A 20,630-nucleotide genomic window follows, 5' to 3' on the forward strand; every position below is an offset into this window, starting at 1 on the left:
AGTCAGTAAGCCATATTTCTTTAGTGGAAACTTAAAATAGGCTAAACATACTGACTCTAAAGTAGGCAAAAAAAAAAAAAAAAAGGCTGACTTCAAGACAGGTACTGGGTGGCTGGTGTATATAGGATAACTCACTTGTCAATATATATACTGTTTCTTTTTTATTCCATACTATGTACATGGTACATATTTTGTCTATTTTAAAAAATAAACCTTAAAACTTAAGATTTATTTTTTCTTCCCAGAGAGCCTTCTCCAAACAATAATCTAATATCACAAAAGAATGAATTTGACCCTTTCAGTAATTTCCCTGATTTACTGGTGTATTAAAACAAATGTTAGCCCGACGAGCGTGGCTCAATGGTTGAGCGTCAACCTATGAACCAGGAGGTCACAGTTCAATTTCCTGTCAGGGCACATGCCCAGGTTGCAGGCTTGATCCCCGGTGTGGGACATGCAGGAGGCAGCCGATCAATGATTTTCTCTCATCGTTGATGTTTCTATCTCTCTCTCCCTGTCCCTTCCTCTCTGAAATCAAGAAGAAGAAAAAAAGATGACATCTAGGCTACAAAAGAACACATCCACATAGGGTCAAAAATATGTATTTTTAAAATTCATCTTGCTTGTCAATTATGGTAAGTTCTGTTCTTTGGGGACTGCAACTAAACATTCCCCATCCCCATTATATCCCACTCCACCTAGACCTACTATATTATGTCTACTTTATAGATTCAGATGTTAAAAACATGTCTTTCCCTGCCTTAACTAAGAGAATTTGACAATTCCATTTAATTTGTTAGTTCCTTATAGACCCTTGGAATCTGAAACTTTTTAAGGTAAGCAATTTGTGTTTTTAATTACTCGATACTATACTTACTAGAGTTAAACAAATATAAAAGATAGTAATAGGCAAAATTTATTGAACACTATGTCCCATTAATCCTCACAGCAACTCTGAGGTAGTTGCTATCAAAATCAACCTATTACAGATAAGAAAACGGGCTTTTTAAAAGAATTTATAAATATAGGATTAGAAAAATTCAGTGATTTGCTTAGTCTACACAGCCAGAAAAGGATAGTGCTTGAATAAGAACTCAAGTTCAGTATCTGATTCCAGTGTCTGAGTACTAATCATTCTGCATTCAGCATTTAAGAAGTTCTGAGAGCTGTGCACTTAAACTGAGGGAAAGGAAAAGAAAAATCAGAGGTGGGAGAGGATTCTATACTCAAAACATTATTTCCAGGCAGAGGCAACATACAGATTTATATAAGGAGGAAAATTTATTCTTCTACTTCATGTATTTCAGAAATAATCAAACCCTGATGGCATTCAGGAGCAAGATTTACTATCTACACTAATAAAGGAGAAAGATGCAAATTGACCGTATCTTCGCGATGCCGCCCAGCCAATCAGAAGTGAATATGCAAATTAACTCAACAAAGATGGTGGGTTAATTTGCATACACAGGCACAAATTTCCTCCTTGTATAAATCTGTATGTTGCTAGCAGCTCCTGCAGAGCTAAGGATGTCTGACTGCTGGCTTAGGCCTGCTCCCCTGAGGGCTCCCGGACTGCGAGGGCACAGGCTGGGCTGAGGGACCCCAGCCGTATGCACATTGGGGGCGACCAGGCCGGCAGGGCAGGGCCATTAGGGGTATGACCAGGCAGAGGCGGTTAGGGGCAATCAGGCAGGCAGGGGAGCAGTTACGGGCATTAGGCAGGCAGGCAGGTGAGTGGTTAGAAGCCAATGGTCCTGGATTGTGAGAGGGAATTGTCTCAAGTGACATGTTAAAGAACAGAGCGAAATGTTACTTGTTCAACAAGTGAAAATATATACTTTTTACTAATTCAGTTTGTGGGCAGCTCTCAGAGAGATGGAAGCAGAACTGAGAAGGTTTAGAAGACAAAAAAAGAAGTCCCAAAGCCATAGGGACTCAGAACTGAACTCACAAACAAAAAGCAAAGCACATATGGTGGAGCTGTCAAGCCTTGGGACTGGCAGAGTCTAGCATAAATACGTAAAGTTGGAATACTTCAAAATGCCTCTCGGAGAGAAATGAGAAACCATAGTGAAGAGAGAAAACCCTAATGTGTGGGCAAACAACTAGAGAATATCACCATCACTCTCAAGAGTACATTTTTCTTGTAAATATAAACTTAGTGAGAGAAATACTTTAAATTCTGACATCATGGGAGCTATTTTCCTGCAGCTCCAAAGTGTTTCTTCATTCTAGGCTTACTTTCAAAATAATGAACTAATAAAATCTGCACCTGAAAATAAAGTGTTTTTTTTTAAAAATCCTCACCCAAGTCTATGTTTTTACTGATTTGAGAGAGAGAGAGGAAGGGAGAAAGAGAGAAATATCGACGTGAAAGAGAAACTTCAATCTCTGTTATCTCCTGTACGCACCCCAACCACAGACTGAACTCATAACCGAGGTATGTGCCCTAATCAAAAATCGAACCCACAATCTTTTGGTGCTCTGGACAACCTTTTAACCAACTGAGCCACCCAGCCAAGACTCAAAATAGTTTAGGTCTAATTTCCCCAGAAAAGATTTTACTATGTGAATGTATACAAATATCAAAGGAATCAGAACCTTTTAAATTAATACTGTAGCAATAATTTTAACTTTTGCCATTAGGTAACAGTAGCAACAGTGCTCCTCTCATGTGCTCTCATAAGCCAGCCCCTTTAGTAGGTGCTTTTTATGCCACAGCTCAATTAATACGTTCCAAAACTATGTAAGATGGTAGCCCTCAACTGTACAGAAAGAAAATTAGGCTTAGCCGAAACCGGTTTGGCTCAGTGGATAGAGCGTCAGCCTGTGGGCTGGGGGGTCCCGGGTTCGATTCCGGTCAGGGGCATGTGCCTTGGTTGCGGGCACATACCCAGTGGGGGGTGTGCAGGAGGCAGCTGATTGATGTTTCTAACTCTCTATCTCTCTCCCTACCTCTCTGTAAAAAAATCAATAAAAAAAATATATATATTAGGCTTAGTGAAGTTAAGCCAGGACTTAACAGAGTGAAAATTTTTACTTCAAAGTCTGTCTTTTCTCTTTCAAATAGCATCTCACTAAAAATCAGCTTTAACTAAAGTATAAGTGATAAAACAGATGCAGGAAAATGAGGTATGTGTGATCCCCAAAACAGAGAATGAAAAAATAATAAAATTCTATTACTTATAACAAGGTACACTACACCCTTAGGAACCAGCCTGGCGATCGACATAACCCCAAGAGTAGTCACATCTTGATCAACATTTTACTCTTAAGGTTTCAAAGTCATTTCTGCAGATGTTCTAATGCTATGACATCTAGGATGCCCTTCTGAAGTGAGCTACAAGAAAACTACTAAGGCAGAACACCCTAGAAGCATTCATTTCTTTTGTAGGAGATTCTAATATTTGCTGGTACAGTGCTGCCCCCATGTGGAGCAACTTCTGGAAAAAAAAAAGTGGAACAAAATTACCTTTTTAAAAAATTAATCCTCACCTAAGGATATTTTTCCATTGATTTTTAGGGACAGTGGAAGGTAGGTAGGGGAAGAGAGGCAGAGAGAAACATCAATGTGAGAGTCACATCGACTGGTTGCCTCTTTCAAGCGCCCCAACCCACCAGGGCCCGGGATCAAACCTGCAACCCAGGTATGTGCCCTTGACCAGGAATTGACCGGAGACCTTTTGGTGCACAGGCCAGTGCTCTAACCAGTGAGAAACACCAGCCAGGGCCTGATCCACATTCTCAGCCCCATTGGATATTTAACAAGTTTCCACAGGTACATGATATCATGTTCATGTAGTGGCCCAAATCTTCTCATTTGTCCTCAGGTAGAAAATTTCAAAAATGGTTGCTCAGAGTAACAGGGTGAATCAAAAGCAGTGTCAAAACCACAACTTGGTACCAGCTAAATATTTTATAAAACAGATACGATTGCCTTATAAATGTATTTCTTTGTGGAATTTTTAAAAAAGTAGCACATGGTATTGCTTGAGGGAAAAAAAGGCAGGGTTGAATCAGAATTCTAATACTGGTGGTGATACCCTAGCAGAAGTCTATGCCTAGGCGGTGGTTGAAAGATTCCTGATTGCAGTACCACAGTACTTAAAAAAATGTGAATGCTTCACCCTTTGACCTCATACTAAATTTAATGGATAATGAGCAGAAGTCAAGACTACTCAAAGACTAAGATAAACCATATGAAATGTCAAAGCAGAAATGTGAGCAGGTAATTTGCAAATGAGAGACAATGTTTATTTCAAGGCAAATTCCAACTCTCTATTTCAAAAAGTTAAAAAAATATATTCAGAGATTATTTATTAACTCATAATGTTATTCACCTCCTAGTAAATACTGCATTGGGCAAAAGGGAAGAAAAATGGCTATATTCTTTCATTATCTTGTACTGATACTTAGAACAAATGAGCTTCAGTCACTAGCAGAGTCAACATACTACTTGAGAATTGGCTCCCCATTATATAGGCAAAGTTTAAAATGTCAATAAGAGAAATAAAAGATCCATAAACTTTAAGGTGTTAAGTTACATTCTGGCTGCCAAACATTTAAAACATAATCATGGATTATATATGCACAGGCAATAGAGTGGTGAAGGCCTGGGGCAGGGGGTGGACTAGAAGGACTCGATGGGGGGCGCAAAAGGGGGACATATGTAATACTTTCAACAATAAAATTTAAAAAAAAAAGAATATAATCAAGTTGGCTAAAAAGAATCTTGTTGCCCAGCCAGCATGGCTCAGGGGTTCAGCGACAACCTATGAACCAAGAGGTCACGGTTCGATTCTCAGTCAGGACACATGCCTGGGTTGTGGGCTTGATCCCCAGTGTGGCGTGCAGGAGGCAGCTGATCAATGATTCTCTCTCATCATTGATGTTCCTATCTCTTCCTCTCCCTGCCTCCATTCAATTCAATAAAACAAAACAAAACATATTTTAAAGAATCTTATCCTGGAATTCTCCTATAGAAGAATGCATTAAATAATTAGGCAATAAAGATAACTTTGATTCAGTTTCTATTCCCACATCACCAGAAAATACCACAAACATCTTTCTGAAGAAATAATATTTAAATATTTGATATAAATTTAATGTGAAACTTCAAGAAAATGATGAAAGGACTGGTTTGTTTCTAGGCCAACAATTTTCAACCCTTTCCATATTATAACACACAAACTAATCACTAAAATTCTGGGGCACACCAAAAAATATAATTTTTGCCAATCTGATAAAAAAATTTTTTAAAGGTATAATTTTGATTCATTCACACTGGACAGCTACTGTTGTGCTAGCTATTATCATTTTTTTTTGTTTGACAATCTAAAGGGACTGCATGTTGTAAAAATTATTGTGGCATACCAGTTGTAAATCACTGTTCTAAACATATACAGGGGTAAGTATGATACAAAGTTTTGCTTTAAGACCCTTGTATTTTAGTACTTGGTTTCACTTCAGAAACACCAAGGGTGTGAGACAGACAAATCTGTGGGACACACAGAATCATGCTCCCCACAGCTAACCTATGGTTCAATGTCCCAAAGGTAAGATTTGCTTTAAACATACTTTTTAAAGTAACCCATTTAAAATACTGCTCTTTTATAAAAGCAGAAGTTTATTACCATTGGATTTGAATCTGCTATGAGATCCCGCAGAGAATCCAGAAATCCCTGATCTTCCACCATTTGGGCATTGATATCATGGAGTTTTGCCACGCAGACTGCTGCTGTTTTCCGAACATAGGGATCTTCATCCTTCAAGCACTTTCGGAGAGGCTCACAGAGATATTCTGTGATCTTGTCCACTCGGATGCATCCCATGGTTCTAACTGCCAAGGCCCGAATCAGAGGATTGGGATCTTCACAGTCCTATAAAAGACAATCCTTAACAACTATAGGTATACATGGTGACTGAAAGTAAACAGTCTAGTTTGTATAAGCCATAAAAGAATATTCATTAATGCAAGCTTCCAGTTACTCTACATCAGAATCCAAATCTCCCATGCTATTTCTTTCCTTTCCTAAGTACAAACCTTAGTTGCCTATAAGAATCTAGGTTAGCAATTCATTTAACTGTTTTATATACACAATAAAGAAATGCCAGTAGTAGTTGCAGGGCTAAGCAAAAGCCTAGTGAGCTGGAGTTACCACCCCCATGGCCAATTGTGGACCAGCCCTAAAACAAAAGAGGCCTTTTGGCTTGTATTCGGGGGGGGGAGGAGAAAATGAGGAATTAGAAAGATGAGTCCCATTCCACAGTCGGTTTGCAAATAGCAAGTAGGGAGAAAAAGGAGCTTGGCCTACAGCCAAGAAAGCAGAGTGCAGAAGCTGGCGAGGGCCATACTAAAGTTCCTGAGTTAAGCTGCAGAAGGCCTTCTGACATAATTAACATACATTCTCCTTTATTGCTCTTCCAAATACAGTAGAAACAAGACACTCAGTAAGAAGGAACATTCCTTAAATTGCCTACTTTAAAAAATTTCTTCAAACATTATAAACTTGTATGTGTGCTAACTTCAAAAATGTAAACTAGCCCTAGCTGGTTTCACTCACTGGATAGAGTGTTGGCCTATGGACTAAAGGGTCCCGGATTCAATTACAACCAAGGGCACATGCTGGGTTGCGGGCTCAATCCCCAGTGTGGGGCGTACAGGAGGCAGCCAATCAATGATTCCCTCTCATCATTGATGTTTCTAGCTCTCTCTCCCTCTCCCTTCCTCTCTGAAATCAATAAAAATATATATAAGAAATGCTATCCTTATGGGTGTGTGTGTGAAAGGGGGGTGGAAGAATGTTATAAGGGGACAAATGGTGATGAAAAAAAATAAAGTAATACTAACTAAATCCTCAAAAAAATGCCATATATATATATATGTATATATATATATTTATATATATATATACACACACATGTATATATGTATACATATATATTGATTTCAGAGAGGAAGGGAGAGGGAGAGAGAGACAGAAACATCAATGATGAGAAGGAATCATTGATTGGTGCCTTCTGCATGCCCCACACTGGGGATCAAGCCCGCAACCTGGAATGTACCCTTGACTGGAATCGAACCTAGGACCCTTCAATCTGCAGGCCGAAGTTCTATCCACTGAGCCAAACTGGCTAGGGCACTCTCTCTCTTTTTTTTATGCAGATTAAATTCCAGATAGAAAAGAATTATTAGTAGGAAGAATCTCATTATTATATCCATTAAATTTAATGAACAAAAATTTGACTGAATATTCAATAAATGTTAAGGAATTTTTTTAATAGTCAATTTTTAAAGATGTGACAATGGTATTGTGGTTATCTTTTAAAAAGAGATTTTATTCTGACAAAATATAAGGATGAAATGATTTTTCATCCTTATGATGTTTGGGATTTGCTTTAAAATTATCCACTCGGAAAGGGAATGAAGATCAGAAATGTATAGGGAATATAAAGTAAATAATACTGAGCATGAGTTGATAACCACTGAAAGTACAAGATGGGTACTTTTAATATTCCCTCTACTTGAATAAGTTTGAAATTTTCCGTAATAAAAAAAAGTAATCAAATGTTGTAAGACCTATTAAGTAATACAAAATAGAAGTAGTACCCTAGCTGGTTTGGCTCAGTGGATAGAGCGTTGGCCTGCAGACTGAAGGGTCCCAGGTTCGATTCCGGTCAAGGGCACATCCCCAGGTTGCAAGCTTGATCCCCAGTAGGGGGTGTGCAGGAGGCAGCCGATAAATGAGTCTCTCTCATCACTGATGTTTCTATCTCTTTCCCCCTCTCCCTTCCTCTCTGAAATCAATAAAAAATATATTTTAAAAAAGATAAATAAACAAAATAGAAGTAGTACCTCCTGTAGTTTCCACTACTTATGACCTGTAAGTGTAATTTCTACAAAGATAAAACAGGTTACTGATACTACAATAATATACCCACCCTATGTCAGCCTTGAAAGCCTTTGTCAGTTCACAAAACACTGAGGTTTCACCTGGTTTTCTTCTCCCATCTGACAAGGATGCACCAAGCCCAGCTAACAGAAGGCTCGCCATATGGTCTGAACTGGATGACAAATGTTGGCATATAGAATGCCTAAAACATGAACATTCCTAGTCACTGCCAGTACTTCTCTAGAGGCTCTCTTTTGGAACACAAGTTGCTTATTTGCAATGCAGACGCTATCTATCTGCAGACACTAAATATCAAGAGACACTTCTGAAAAGGTTACTTAACGTAGAAGAGACTGCTCTTGAGTCCTTTAAGTTACCTTCACAAAGCTGTTGACAGCCATAATGGCCATGTCTGGCTGACTCTTGGCATAGTTCATCAAGTAGAGATACACCAGCTTCTTTAGTTCCAGGTTGTCAGTCTGCATACAGTTCACTACATCTGGAAAGAGAGAGCTGAAAAGAGAGGAGAACAGAGAAAGGAAAGGTGAACAGACAGTGCCAATCTGTTGAATAAAACATGAAAAAAATTAGTCTTATTTTACAAGTAATTTGATGCAAGGACAAATATTCCCACAATAATAATTATTATTACAGAAATGAATTATTAAAGAAATTATAGTACTGGTCCTAAGAGGTCTCTAAAAATAGATTTTTTATAAACCCTGGCCGAGTAACTCAGTTGGTTAAGAGCATCATCCTAATACACCAAGGTTTCAGGTTCGATCCTGGTCAGGGCACATATAAGAATCAATCAGTGAATACATTAATAAGTGGAACAACAAACTGATGTATCTATTTCCCTAAAATTTTTTAAATAAAAATAATTAAAAAACACTTTTTATTATGAAAAATTTTCAAACAAAAGTAGAGAAAGCAATGTAAAGAACCCAATGTATCTATCACCCAGCTGCAAACAAATACTGATACATGCCCAACGTTGTTTCAGATTCTCTCCCTTACCTAGTCCCTAGCCCATTTAGTTGCTCTGGATTGTTTTAAAACAAATCCTAGACATTATAGCATTTCATGCATAATAGTATAGTGCATATTTTTAGAACTTTTGAAAAACCACTATTTTTATCACACACAAAAATTAACAGTAATTTTTCGTATCACTTAATTGCAATTTCAAAGCACTACAGCTGTTATACATTTTTAATGGTCATATTTGTCCATCTTTGACCAGTAGGAACTTATCCAGTTAGCTCCTGAGTCCCTGTGATATGACTCTTTATTTTCAATAGCTTCCTTGCTTTCTGGCAGAACAAGATGCTCCATTCAGGCTCATCTTGTAATTTCTAATCCTATAACTGGAATCCATTTCTCTAAGACATCAGGAATCCCTTTTCGTGGAATTTATTTTTAACATACACATTCAGACAAATGAAAATTTCAGTGTACGCAAATATAAAAGGAGTTTATATTCTTCCTAAGTTCAAATCATTTAATGATTTACCATTCTCCTATAAGGCCAATGGAAAGAAATTTATGTTTCCATTCACAAGTATCACCATTAGCTTAAAAGGGTTGAGTTCGTCAGATTTTGAAGTGTAATCTGCATTTTAAAAAACCTAAGTTAGCTACAATTTTATGGGAAGTTAGTAATTAACCTCTCCTCTAAAGCTATCAAAATACCTTATAAATTAAATACTTCTAAATATCTTACTACTAATACAGAAGAAAAGTATGAGAAATAGTTGGTAACATAGTATAGTTCCCATACACATAAAAAAACCATATACAAAAAGGTCCTTATTTACAAAAAGGAAGATATACTGCAAAGTCAAAGAATCCACTATATCTCCAATGAAGCAATGGTTTCTGCCCTGGAAAGCAAACGATTTAATTTGCATGTGTGTATCTTACGTCATTTCGTGTGTAGATAATTAACAAACACTAAAAACATTCTCTAATAATGAATGTTCTTTCCTTTTCTCAGGGGAATAGATCATGTGCAAAACAATTGGAAAACAAGTAAATAAATGTGATACATTAACCAATATGAAACTGAAGATCTTAAATAATTTAATTCAATAATCTGTATAAGATCAGGAAGATCTTGATCAAGAATAGTCTAAGGCCCAGCCAGTGAGGCTTGGTGGTTGAGTGTCAACCTATGAACCAGGAAGTCAATGCTCGATTCCCAGTCAGGGCACATGCCCGGGCTGCAGGCTCAATCCCCAGTGGGGGCATGCAAGAGGCAGCTGATCATTGATTCTCTCTCATCAATGATGTTTCTCTCTCTCTCTCTCTCTCCCCTCTCCCTTCCTCTCTGAAATCAATAAAAATATTTTTTTAAAAAAGAGAGAATAGTCTAAGTTCTACATAAAGATTGTTAAGTACCAAAGTATAAAGCTAAAAACCTGAATTTTCCAATATGGTTGCCACTAGGCATATGTGGTTTGCAATGTGGCCAGTTCAAACTGAGATGTATACAGGGTTTCTCAAAAAAATGTAGACACACTTTGAATAATTATTAATTCCAACGGTTAAATCTGAAAAGAAAGAAACATTGGAATTAATAATTATTCAAAGTGTGTATTCATTTTTTTGGGACACCCTATATATAAAACACACTGAATTAAAAATATAATGTAAAATATTTCATTAAAATTTTTTATACTGATTTTATGCTGAAATAATAATATTCTGGGCATACTGGATTAAATAAAATATATTAATTTCATCCATTTTTAACTTTAATTTTAATGCAGCTACCAGAAATTTAAAATTGCATATGTAGCTCACATTGTATTTTGATTGGATAGCGCTGAACTTGAGGTTACTTGCAGTGGAGACTGAAATATAACCCAAGAACAGCTAACCTCTATTGTTTCTTTGAGCTATCTTTCTAGGCACAGCATAAATCCCATCTCCTCCAAGAAGAGTTCTTCAACTATTCCTGTTTAACTGGGTATCTCTTTTGTAGAAAACTCTTCTTGCCTTTAATATATACATTCTAGTACTTAATTATCTAACTGTATCTTATTATTAAGGCTAAGCGACACTTACTATCCTTTTGTCTGAATTATATGTGGTATAGTTCTAGGCACAAAATAAACAATCAGCAATTAACAGATTAACAAATAGTACTTACCAAGCATACAAAAGTAAGCTCAAAAAAAGTTTTAACTTTTCTGTAGGATATAGAAATAAACTTGGTAAGAACACAAAAGCCCCACCAATGAGGTACGCTAACTTTTACCAGTTCTCCCAACCTAGATTTATTTATTCCTTCAGTGACTGATCATGGGTAAGCAAACTACAGCCTGTGGGCCAAATTCAGCCCACCACCTACTTTTGTATGAGTAGTGAGCTAAAAATGGTTTTTACATATGAACATTTACAGTAGATAATGATGATAGAAAGAATACTAGGTTTGAATCCCAATTAAGCAAAATTACACTCCCCCCCCCCCAAAAAAAGCCAACTTCTTTAGTAAATGTGTAGTACAAAAAAACAACAACTGTACTTACTATATGTTCAATTTTGTCAACAAAATCTTTGTGGAAAATATTTTTCTCTCATTATATACTTATCTACATAATATCCTCAATTTTTTGCCCCTTGGCCTGCTAAATCTAAAGTCTTTACTATCTTGCCCTTTACAAAAATAAAAATAAAAAATGAAAAAAAAACTATCTTGCCCTTTATAGAAGTCTGCTGACCTCTAAAATATATGGTCACCTAAAAGCAAGTTAAGAACCAAATGTGCTTATGTACTAACAAACAAAACTCCAACAGCAAAAACCTGCCTCAGAACAGCAGCACCTCGGGCACAAGAAGATAACTGAGTCACTTCCTATTGCCACTGTTTCCACCCGAGCTCCAGATCTGGTTAGAGAAGCTGCTCTCACTTTTAGGGTCTCATGACCCCTTTAAAACACTTTTAAAAATTACTGCCCGGCTGGTGTGGTTCAGTGGTTAAGCATCAATCTGTGAACTAGGAGGTGATGGTTCAATGGTCACATGGTTGCAGGCTCAATTCTCCCAACAGAGGGCATGCAGGAGGCAGCCAATTAATGATTCTCTCTCATCATTGATGTTTCTCTTTCTCCCTCTCCCTTCCTCTCTGAAATTAATAAAAAAATATTTTTTAAATAAATAAATAAATAAAAATTACTGAGATCCCCAGAGAGTTTTTGTTCATGTGGGTTATATAAGTATTAATGTTTTACCATATCAGGAATTAAAGCTGAGAAATTCTGCTCTGGCATTCAACCTGCTGTAGAATAGTGTTTTGGTTGAAATGTCCAGCTTCATACACTTATAAAAAACAGAAAAGGGAGGAGTATTTTAATAGCTTTTTCACATAACTTATCCTTCTTTAATACATTAAAGCTAGCCCTCGCTGGTTTGGCTCAATGGGTAGAGCGTCAGCCTACGGACTGAAGGGTCCCAGATTCGATTCCAGTCAAGGGCACATGCCTGGGTTGTGGGCTTGGTCCCCAGTAGGGGATGTGCAAGAGGCAGCCAATCAATGATTTTTCTCTTATAATTGATGTTTCCATCTCTCTTACCCTCTCCCTTCCTCTCTAAAGTCAATAAATGTTATTTTTAAAAAAATACATTAAAGCTAGACAAACAGTTGTTTCACATCTCTTTCAGTCCACAAATAGTAGTTTCTTAAAAGTTACTTACAGAATGGGGGGGTGGGGAGACAATGGGGGAATAAGGACATATATGTAATACCTTAATCAATAAAGAAATTTTTTTAAAAAGTTAGTTACAAGGCAATCTGAAACCATAAACTTTTAATACTTGTTTGCATTAAAATCTAGTCATTTATCATTTATTTTGATGTATCTTTTATCCATGGTAATTTTTGATATATGCACTGGTCATGGAAAATATTGGTTCAATGAGTTATACAGATTTTCCCAATGTTGGCACATCTATATACATAAAGCGGTAATATGCAAATTAGCTGGGCATCACCACCGGCTCAGGAGGAGGCTGCATCATGACCGCTCAGAAGGAGCTGCGCGCACAGATACATTGGCAGGAGGGGACTGCATGCCGCCCCCAGCCCCAGCGGACACACACTAAGGGTGGGGCATGCTCCAAGCAGCTGTGGTGCGGCTTGGAGCAAGCCCCCGGTGGGTGGCGGCAGTGGCCAGAGAGAAGCAGCCCCAGTCCCAGATGCCTGGCAGTGGCAGGAGCAAAGCAACCCGGGTCCTGGTGGGTGGCGGCGGCAGCCGGAGCGAAGCAACCCAGGTCCTGGGTGCTGGAGGGAAGCTGGTGCCTACAGCCAGGGGAAGGAAGGCCTATTCTTGCATGAATCTTCGTGCATCGGGCCTCTAGTTTCATTATATAACAGCAAATAAGCACATTCATTAATTTCAACACCAATCTCATCATGAAAGTATTGGGAAGCTAAGATGCAAGTTTTCTAACACTCTAATTTTTACTTTAAAGTTTAAATTTATCCAAAGTCATTTTTTCCCCTTGAAGTGACATGTTCAGTTTATTCATTTTTTATAAAATGGCTCCCAAATACTGAAGTCTGATTAACTATAATTTGCCTGTCAATCATCCTTCCACATGAAAATGGGTGCTCTTACCCTAGCTGGTTTAGCTCAGTTGGATAGAGCATCGGCCTGCAGACTGAAGGGTCCCTGGTTCGATTCTGGTCAAGGGCACATGCCTGGGTTGCAGGCTCGATCCCCAGTAGGGGGCATGCAGGAGGCATCCTATCAATGATCCTCTCTTATCACCAATTGATGTTTCTATCTCTCTCCCCTCTCCCTTCCTCTCTGAAATCAATAAGAATATATTTTAAAAAATAAATAGCCCTAACTGATTTGGCTCAGTGGATAGAGCGTCGGACTGCGGACTGAAAGGTCCCAGGTTTGATTCTAGTCAAGAGCATGTACCTTGGTTGCGGGCACATCCCCAGTAGGGGGTATGCAGGAGGCAGCTGATCCATGTTTCTAATTCTCTATCCCTCTCCCTTCCTCTCTGTAAAAAATCAATAAACTATATTTTTAAATAAAATAAATAAATATAAGAGAGAGAGGAAGGCCGAAACCGGTTTGGCTCAGTGGATAGAGCGTCGGTCTGCGGACTGAAAGGTCCCAGGTTCGATTCCGGTCAAGGGCATGTACCTTGGTTGCGGGCACATCCCCAGTGGGGGATGTGCAGGAGGCAGCTGGTCGATGTTTCTCTCTCATCGATGTTTCTAGCTTTCTATCCCTCTCCCTTCCTCTCTGTAAAAAATCAATAAAATATATTTAAAAAAAAAAAAAAAAAAAAGAGAGAGAGGAAGGAAAGGAGGGAGGGAGGGAGGGAGGGGAGGAGGGAAGGAATGAATATGGGTGTTTTCAATTCAAATACTCATACATGGGATTTTTTTTAAAAAATTCAACTATCACTCTGCTATACAGCGGAAGTGCTTTATGCATAATTCCTATTTCATCATATAGAATATTAAAAAAGTTTAAAGGGCCCTGGCCGGTTTGGCTCAATGGATAGAGCTTCGGCCTGTGGACTGAAAGGGTCCCGGGTTCGATTCCGGTCAAGGGCACATGCCCAGGTAGTGGGCTTGAGGCAGCTAATCAATGATTCTCTCTCATCATTGATGTTTCAATCTCTCTCTCTCTCTCCCTTCCTCTCTCTGAAATCAATAAAAATATTTAAAAAAAAAAAAAAGGTTTAAAGGTTTAATAAAATAAAATTTGAATGCTTCACAAAAAATCCTAAGTGTAACTGCATTTATTCCCTGCAAGTACATGGTGGTGAAGAATACAATGACTACTGTTACAGTTTGGCACCACTGCCTTGATTCATGCTTCCACACCAGCAGTGCAAATATCAACACAATGAAAAAGACTAATAACACCTAAGTATTATTGTAAGAATAGCTTTGACCTCATGTACCCCCTGATAGGCTCTTGGGAATCCTCAGGAGCCTGCAGACAATCCTTACTTATTTCCGAATGGTATTATTAAATTACAGAAAGTAAAACAAACAAATTTTTAAACTGATTTTGTTAATACTGATTTTTATCTTGAATCCAGGAACTGAATGTAAAGTTGTAAAGTTGAGGGCACTGGCTTGAGCCAGTTAAAGAGCATATGCGCTTCTGCTTCTCAGTATATTTTTATCATCTTCTAAAGCTACCTCAGCAACAGATTTGTAACTGTGCCAGCTCTCAGGAGGGTTTATGGTAGATCGGCATGCAACAAAAATCAAACTGATTTCCCTCTTCCAAAAACACAAAGCAAAATAAAACAAACTAACTTAAATCACAGAATTAATATAAAAGCAACTATATTTTCTGATGATGTTTTCAGGGACAAACCCATTCGTATAAGTTCTATGGTTATACTAATTTTAAATGAAAAGCAGTGAAAGCCATAAAATAGGCTCTGGGTCTAAAGTAGGCCAACGGTAGGAGTGCCTTCCCTTACCTGACATCCTTCCCCACAGTCATAGCAGCAATCACTTTCTTCACAGCCTCCTTCCGTTTTTCTTTCTTTTCATTGTTGAGTTCAGCCTTTAATTCAAAGATTTCTCCTAGAAAAGAAGAGAGCAAAATGGATGAATTCCCAGGACCAAAGATCTAAAGCAGAATACTGTGTTATGTAATAAGTAACACCATGAAAGTTGCCCAGAGGTTTAAAAATTATAGGACAGGTACAATTCAAATCCTTAGAATATTAACTAACCTATTCATAAGGACACCATCTTTCAGGTTATGGCCAGAAAGGAAGATGCAATCTAGATCTTAGGAGGCAAAAGAGTGGGAAAAAGTAAATCTCATGATATCTTACTACAATGGGGTGAAAATGGAATCTGAGGAATATTCTTCTATCAGAATTTCAACGTTCTGGAGGAAAAATAAATGTAGGCAGGAAAAAGGTTCACAAATAAGTGTTTTCAGAACCCAAAAGACTCCAGATATCATCTCATTCACCTACTCTTAACTTCACAGGTAAAGAACTGAGGATCAAAGATCTCAGAGTGAGTGACAGAGTATCTCCTGAATCCAGAGATTCTCAACCTTAGCTACACACTATTATCTGGGAAGTATCCTACCTAATAAAATGGTAATATGTAAATTACCATCACTCTGCTAAGCCCACGATTGGGCCAGCGGGAGGCGCAGGGGGCAGGACTCGGGGTGGCCGGGATAGCTGATTGGGCCAGCGTCTGTGCCATGGCTGTGCTGCGGAACAGAAGGGGCTTCTGGGGCAGCGAGCTCACGTCCCGCCGCGGACCATCAAAAGCGGGGGAGCTGGGTGCCTGTCTGCTCTGGCACCAGGCCTTTCAGAAGCCTCCGAGCCGGAGGCTTCTGAAAGGCGGACAGGCACCCAGCTCCCCCACGATCGAAAGCGAAAGCATGTAGGGGACCCTACATGTGCATGATTCAATCATGCACTAGGCCTCTAGTTTAAAAATAATAATGCTCAGGCTCTACTTTGGACCAAATAAATCAGAATGTCAAGGAGTAGAATTCTTACATTCATATTTTCAAAGTTCCCCCAAGTAATTCTAATGCACAAACAGGGTTGAAAATCACTGCTCTCCTCTAATTAGTACTTTACAAAGTTAATGGGAGCCCTGGCTGGTTTGCTCAATGGATAGCGTGTCGGCCTGCGGACTGAAGGGTCCCGGGTTCGATTCCGATCAAGTGCACATGCTCGGGTTGTGGGCTAGATCCTCAGTGGGGGGCATGCAGGAGGCAGCCAATCAATGATTCTCTCTCATCATTGACATTTCTCTCTCTCCCTCTCTGAAAGCAATAAAAATATATTAAAAAAAAAGAAGTTAATGGGAACAGAGGAGGATTGAGCAAAAAAGAGAAAAAGCTCATGAACACAGACAAGTGTGGTGATTGTAGGTGGGAGGGGGGTGGGTGGAGGTGGAAGAAGGTAAAGGGGAATAAATGGTGATAGAAAAGTAAAATAAGAGAAGCTAATGGGGGAATAAAAAAAATTAATGGTCTTTTATTCAATCACTCTAATAACAGAAATGTACCAGAGTCATTTCAAAAGAAATAATCTCAAATAACTGACTGCTCTGTGAACTGGCAGGGCTGTCACCACTAATGTAAGGCTAGGCTCACCTATCTTCAGAAAGCTGGAGCTGAAATAAGCAAAGGTAACAAGCCTCAACTGGTATTAAAAGAAAATATACCACCACTTCAATCTTCCACCTTAAACCCTTCTAAAATATTGCCTCATTTTTTTCCACCTTCATGCTGATTCTTGATGTTCATTTAACCAGACTGCACTGGTCAGTATAGAAATAGTAGGGATAGCAACTATGTGATCTGTTGAAGCCTCTAAATGTGATGGATGAAACAAAGAAACACAGCCATTGAACAATAAAAAAAAAAGTGTGTTACATCAATATCCATTGCCAACAATGCAAACAAATTCATGTTACAAAAACTGCTGTTTTATTTGATCAACAACTGCAAAAATAGTACAGCCAGAAAAGCTGGACTCTTTGAAGAGTCATTCTCCTCTACATCAAGTCCTCTGCTGCCAAATCCAGCTCTTAGGGGTCCTTCCCAGCATTTACTTCTGGGAACAATAAAAGACAAGCAGCAGGACTTCAGAAAGTCTGAATTGTGAATAGCTGTAGGAGTTGAAGAATCAAAACAGGATGTAACTGAAATTATTCCAACTCCAACAGCATATACTTAAAGAATATGTTCCACTGGCAATTCTGGTGGGTGTTGCAGGAAGTAAAAGGAACATAGTCTATTCATTTTTAAAATATGGTATTTACCCAGCCATGATTCATCTATAAATCTCAATGTTTTACAAGTCCCTAAATAAAAAGTTACTAGGACAGATTACAAGAGAATGATTGAAGAGGTAGGTGACTTTTTAAATTATAATTTTTTATGTCATTAAAGACAATATATTGGTCCTCAAAACCCATGAAATGTTAACGGAAGAAACACATACATTTCAGAATAAGAAAATCAGATAAAAGTTGAAAAATGAATGGCAAGGAGGCTAGAGGCTTTTGTGAGGTGTAAGCAATAAAGACAGAAAGGAAGAAGCTGTGAGGAGCCAAGGAGGGGCTCTAAGTGAAGCAAGGTTATCTCATACATACAACTTTATTAAATTCTTACCTTTTTTCCCCTTCTCCTCCCCTTAAATCTACCAAGCACTGCTAGCAGCTAACCATAGTTCTCAATCTTGGCTACACATTAGAAAAATCTGGGGAGATTTTTAAAATCCCCTCTTCCCCCACCCCGCCCCCGGCCATATCCCAGACCAATGAAATCAGGTTGTCTGGGTATGAAACCTGGACATCAGTATTGTTTTTAATTCATGAGGTAACTCCAATGTGTAGGTAAGGTTGAAAGCCACTGACTAGTAGGTAGTTGATATAATTAAGCAACTAACTATTGAGCTTCCTGTATTATGATAGAAGAGCTTGTTTATCCTTACGTAACTCCAAATGACAGAACAGGACAGATATGCTTGTGCTTTCTAGAAAATATCCTGGTGTTCCTTGCTCACTATAGGTCGCCTAATGTGCCCTCCTACTTTTTTTTCTTCTTCTTTTCTGGATCATTGCAATCTTACATTACAAGATTCCCCAATTGTTAACATTATGCCATAGTTGTTTTATCATGCTTTCTATAAACTTACAAGTTTTTTTTCTGAATCGTTTTAATAGGAAGCTGCAGACATCATGTCTAGCTCTAAATATGAGTGTATAATCTCTAAGAACAAAGAATTATTTTACATAACCATAATACAATTATCAAAATCAGGAAATTTAACACTGATACATTATCATCACATAGACCTTACTCACAGATCTTGATAATGTCCTTTTATAGCAATTTTATACCCATTCCCCTTAGGCCAAGATCCAATTCAGATCATGCTTTACATTTGTCATGTCTATTTAGTCTCCTTTAACCTGAAACGGTTCTTCAGCCTTTGTCTTTCGTGATAATGACTTTTGTTTTAAAGCCAGTTATTTTATAGCATGTTCTCAGCTTGGGTTTCTCATTGGTGTTCCTTCATGATTACATTGACGTTAGGCATTTTGGCAGGCATAATTCATAAATGATGGTATGTTCTACTCAGTGCATCACATCAAGAGGAAAATGATGTTAATTTGTTCCATTATTGGTGATGTTAACCCCGAATACTTGGTTAAAGTGGCAACTGCCAGGTCCTGACACTGTAAAGGATACTTTGGAGACTATTTAAATACCCTATTCCTCATCAAACTTTCACCTGCCAGTTATTTCAGGATTCACCGATGACTCTTGCCTGAATCAACTACAACTACAATTTATGTATACATACATATTCAGTGGTTTACAATTCACTTCTTTGATCACTTTTTTAAATTCTCAAATTATCTCAAAGTTAGCCAGTGGAAGCCCCTTCAAAGTATACTGCTCCTTGACATGTGCCATCATTTTTTGGGTACTCCCTTCCTTTTGCTTTCTGGCATAAGATGTTCATGTTCATACTGTACTTTACCTTGATCCAGCCTTGGAATCAGTCATTTCTCCAAGGAGTCCCGATTCCTTCTACATTTAGAAACTGAATATTAAATGTCCTTTTGCATCTACTCTGACTTAGAGAGGAAATTAGGATACTTAATTAAAAAAAAAAACAAAAAAAAAAACTCCACCAGTTAGGGTAGAGAATGGGACTCATACATAGTAGGTACCCAATAAATATTTACTACATAAAAATGAACAAATCAAAGTAGAGGGACACTGCGGCATGTTTTTCAAGACCAAACTTAATTAAATCTGGAGACAGTCAGGAGGCTAAGGCCAGTAAACATCACAAGAGAAACCAGAAAGAGAAATTCCAAGCAGAGAAGCTGTCTTATTTTAGCCACTGGAGAAGAGGAGAAAAGGTACATTTGAGAAGGCAAGTTGTTAGAGAATAAGAGGGATGGTAGTTGGTGTCATGCCCAGAACACCTCAGTAAATATAAGGACTGCTGAATACAAAAGCACAGCATGCTGATCCCGAGGGGCACAACAGGCTTAAAAGACCTAAACCAGTCTGCCTTGGATGGGAGAGCCATCTATAGCACTAGAAAAGAGCTATTTTACTTAGGAACAATTTAACGAAAGATAAGGAGGTTGAATTTTCCCAAGATTCCTTAGTTTCTAGGCTAACACTCACATGTATAAAACCAGTATTATATTTCTAATAACAAAGATGATGAGGCTAATAAATTCAAAGCTACTCAAGCAATCTATGACCAAAAAATCATAATACTGATTTTAGAGGTTCCCTGTTTTAAGTTGATAGAATGTATCTAGACAAAGCCTAGCCACAAAGTATGAGATAGATCTATATGGGATGTGAAATACCAAGTTTCTTGCTTTGTTTTATATGACCCCCTTTTCTTCAAAGATAAAAGCTATAAAAAAATCATATATAGAACTAGCCAGTTTGGCTCAGTGGATACAGCATTGGCCTGCAGACTGAAGGGTCCTGGGTTTAATTCTAGTCAAGGGCACATGCCCAGGTTGCAGGCTCAATCCCAGTAGGGGGCATGCATCAATGATTCTCTCTCATCATTGATGTTTCTCTCTCTCCCTCTCTTCCACTCTGAAATCAATAAAAACATTTTTAAAAATCATATGTATTAATATATGCATGTATATGCATAGAAAAAGATTGAGAATACACACCGAGTTCCCCTCAATAACAGGAATAAGAA

General features: G+C 38.2%; 1 protein-coding gene across 4 annotated transcripts in view; it reads right to left on the reverse strand.

Annotated features, from left to right (window-relative positions):
• Window positions 1-20,630, reverse strand: part of AP2B1 (adaptor related protein complex 2 subunit beta 1) — a 100,816-nt gene that overhangs the window by 73,711 nt on the left and 6,475 nt on the right. For all 4 annotated transcript variants that reach the window (XM_054709897.1, XM_054709895.1, XM_054709896.1 and 1 more), the window contains exons 3-5: window positions 15,366-15,471; window positions 8,270-8,405; window positions 5,634-5,879 (exon numbers count right to left, since the gene is read on the reverse strand). In XM_054709897.1, coding sequence (XP_054565872.1) covers window positions 5,634-5,879; window positions 8,270-8,405; window positions 15,366-15,471 — 488 coding nt within the window. The remainder of the gene's footprint in view (window positions 1-5,633; window positions 5,880-8,269; window positions 8,406-15,365; window positions 15,472-20,630) is intronic.

Source organism: Eptesicus fuscus, chromosome 20 (assembly GCF_027574615.1).
Source record: "Eptesicus fuscus isolate TK198812 chromosome 20, DD_ASM_mEF_20220401, whole genome shotgun sequence".
NCBI lineage: Eukaryota > Metazoa > Chordata > Mammalia > Chiroptera > Vespertilionidae > Eptesicus > Eptesicus fuscus.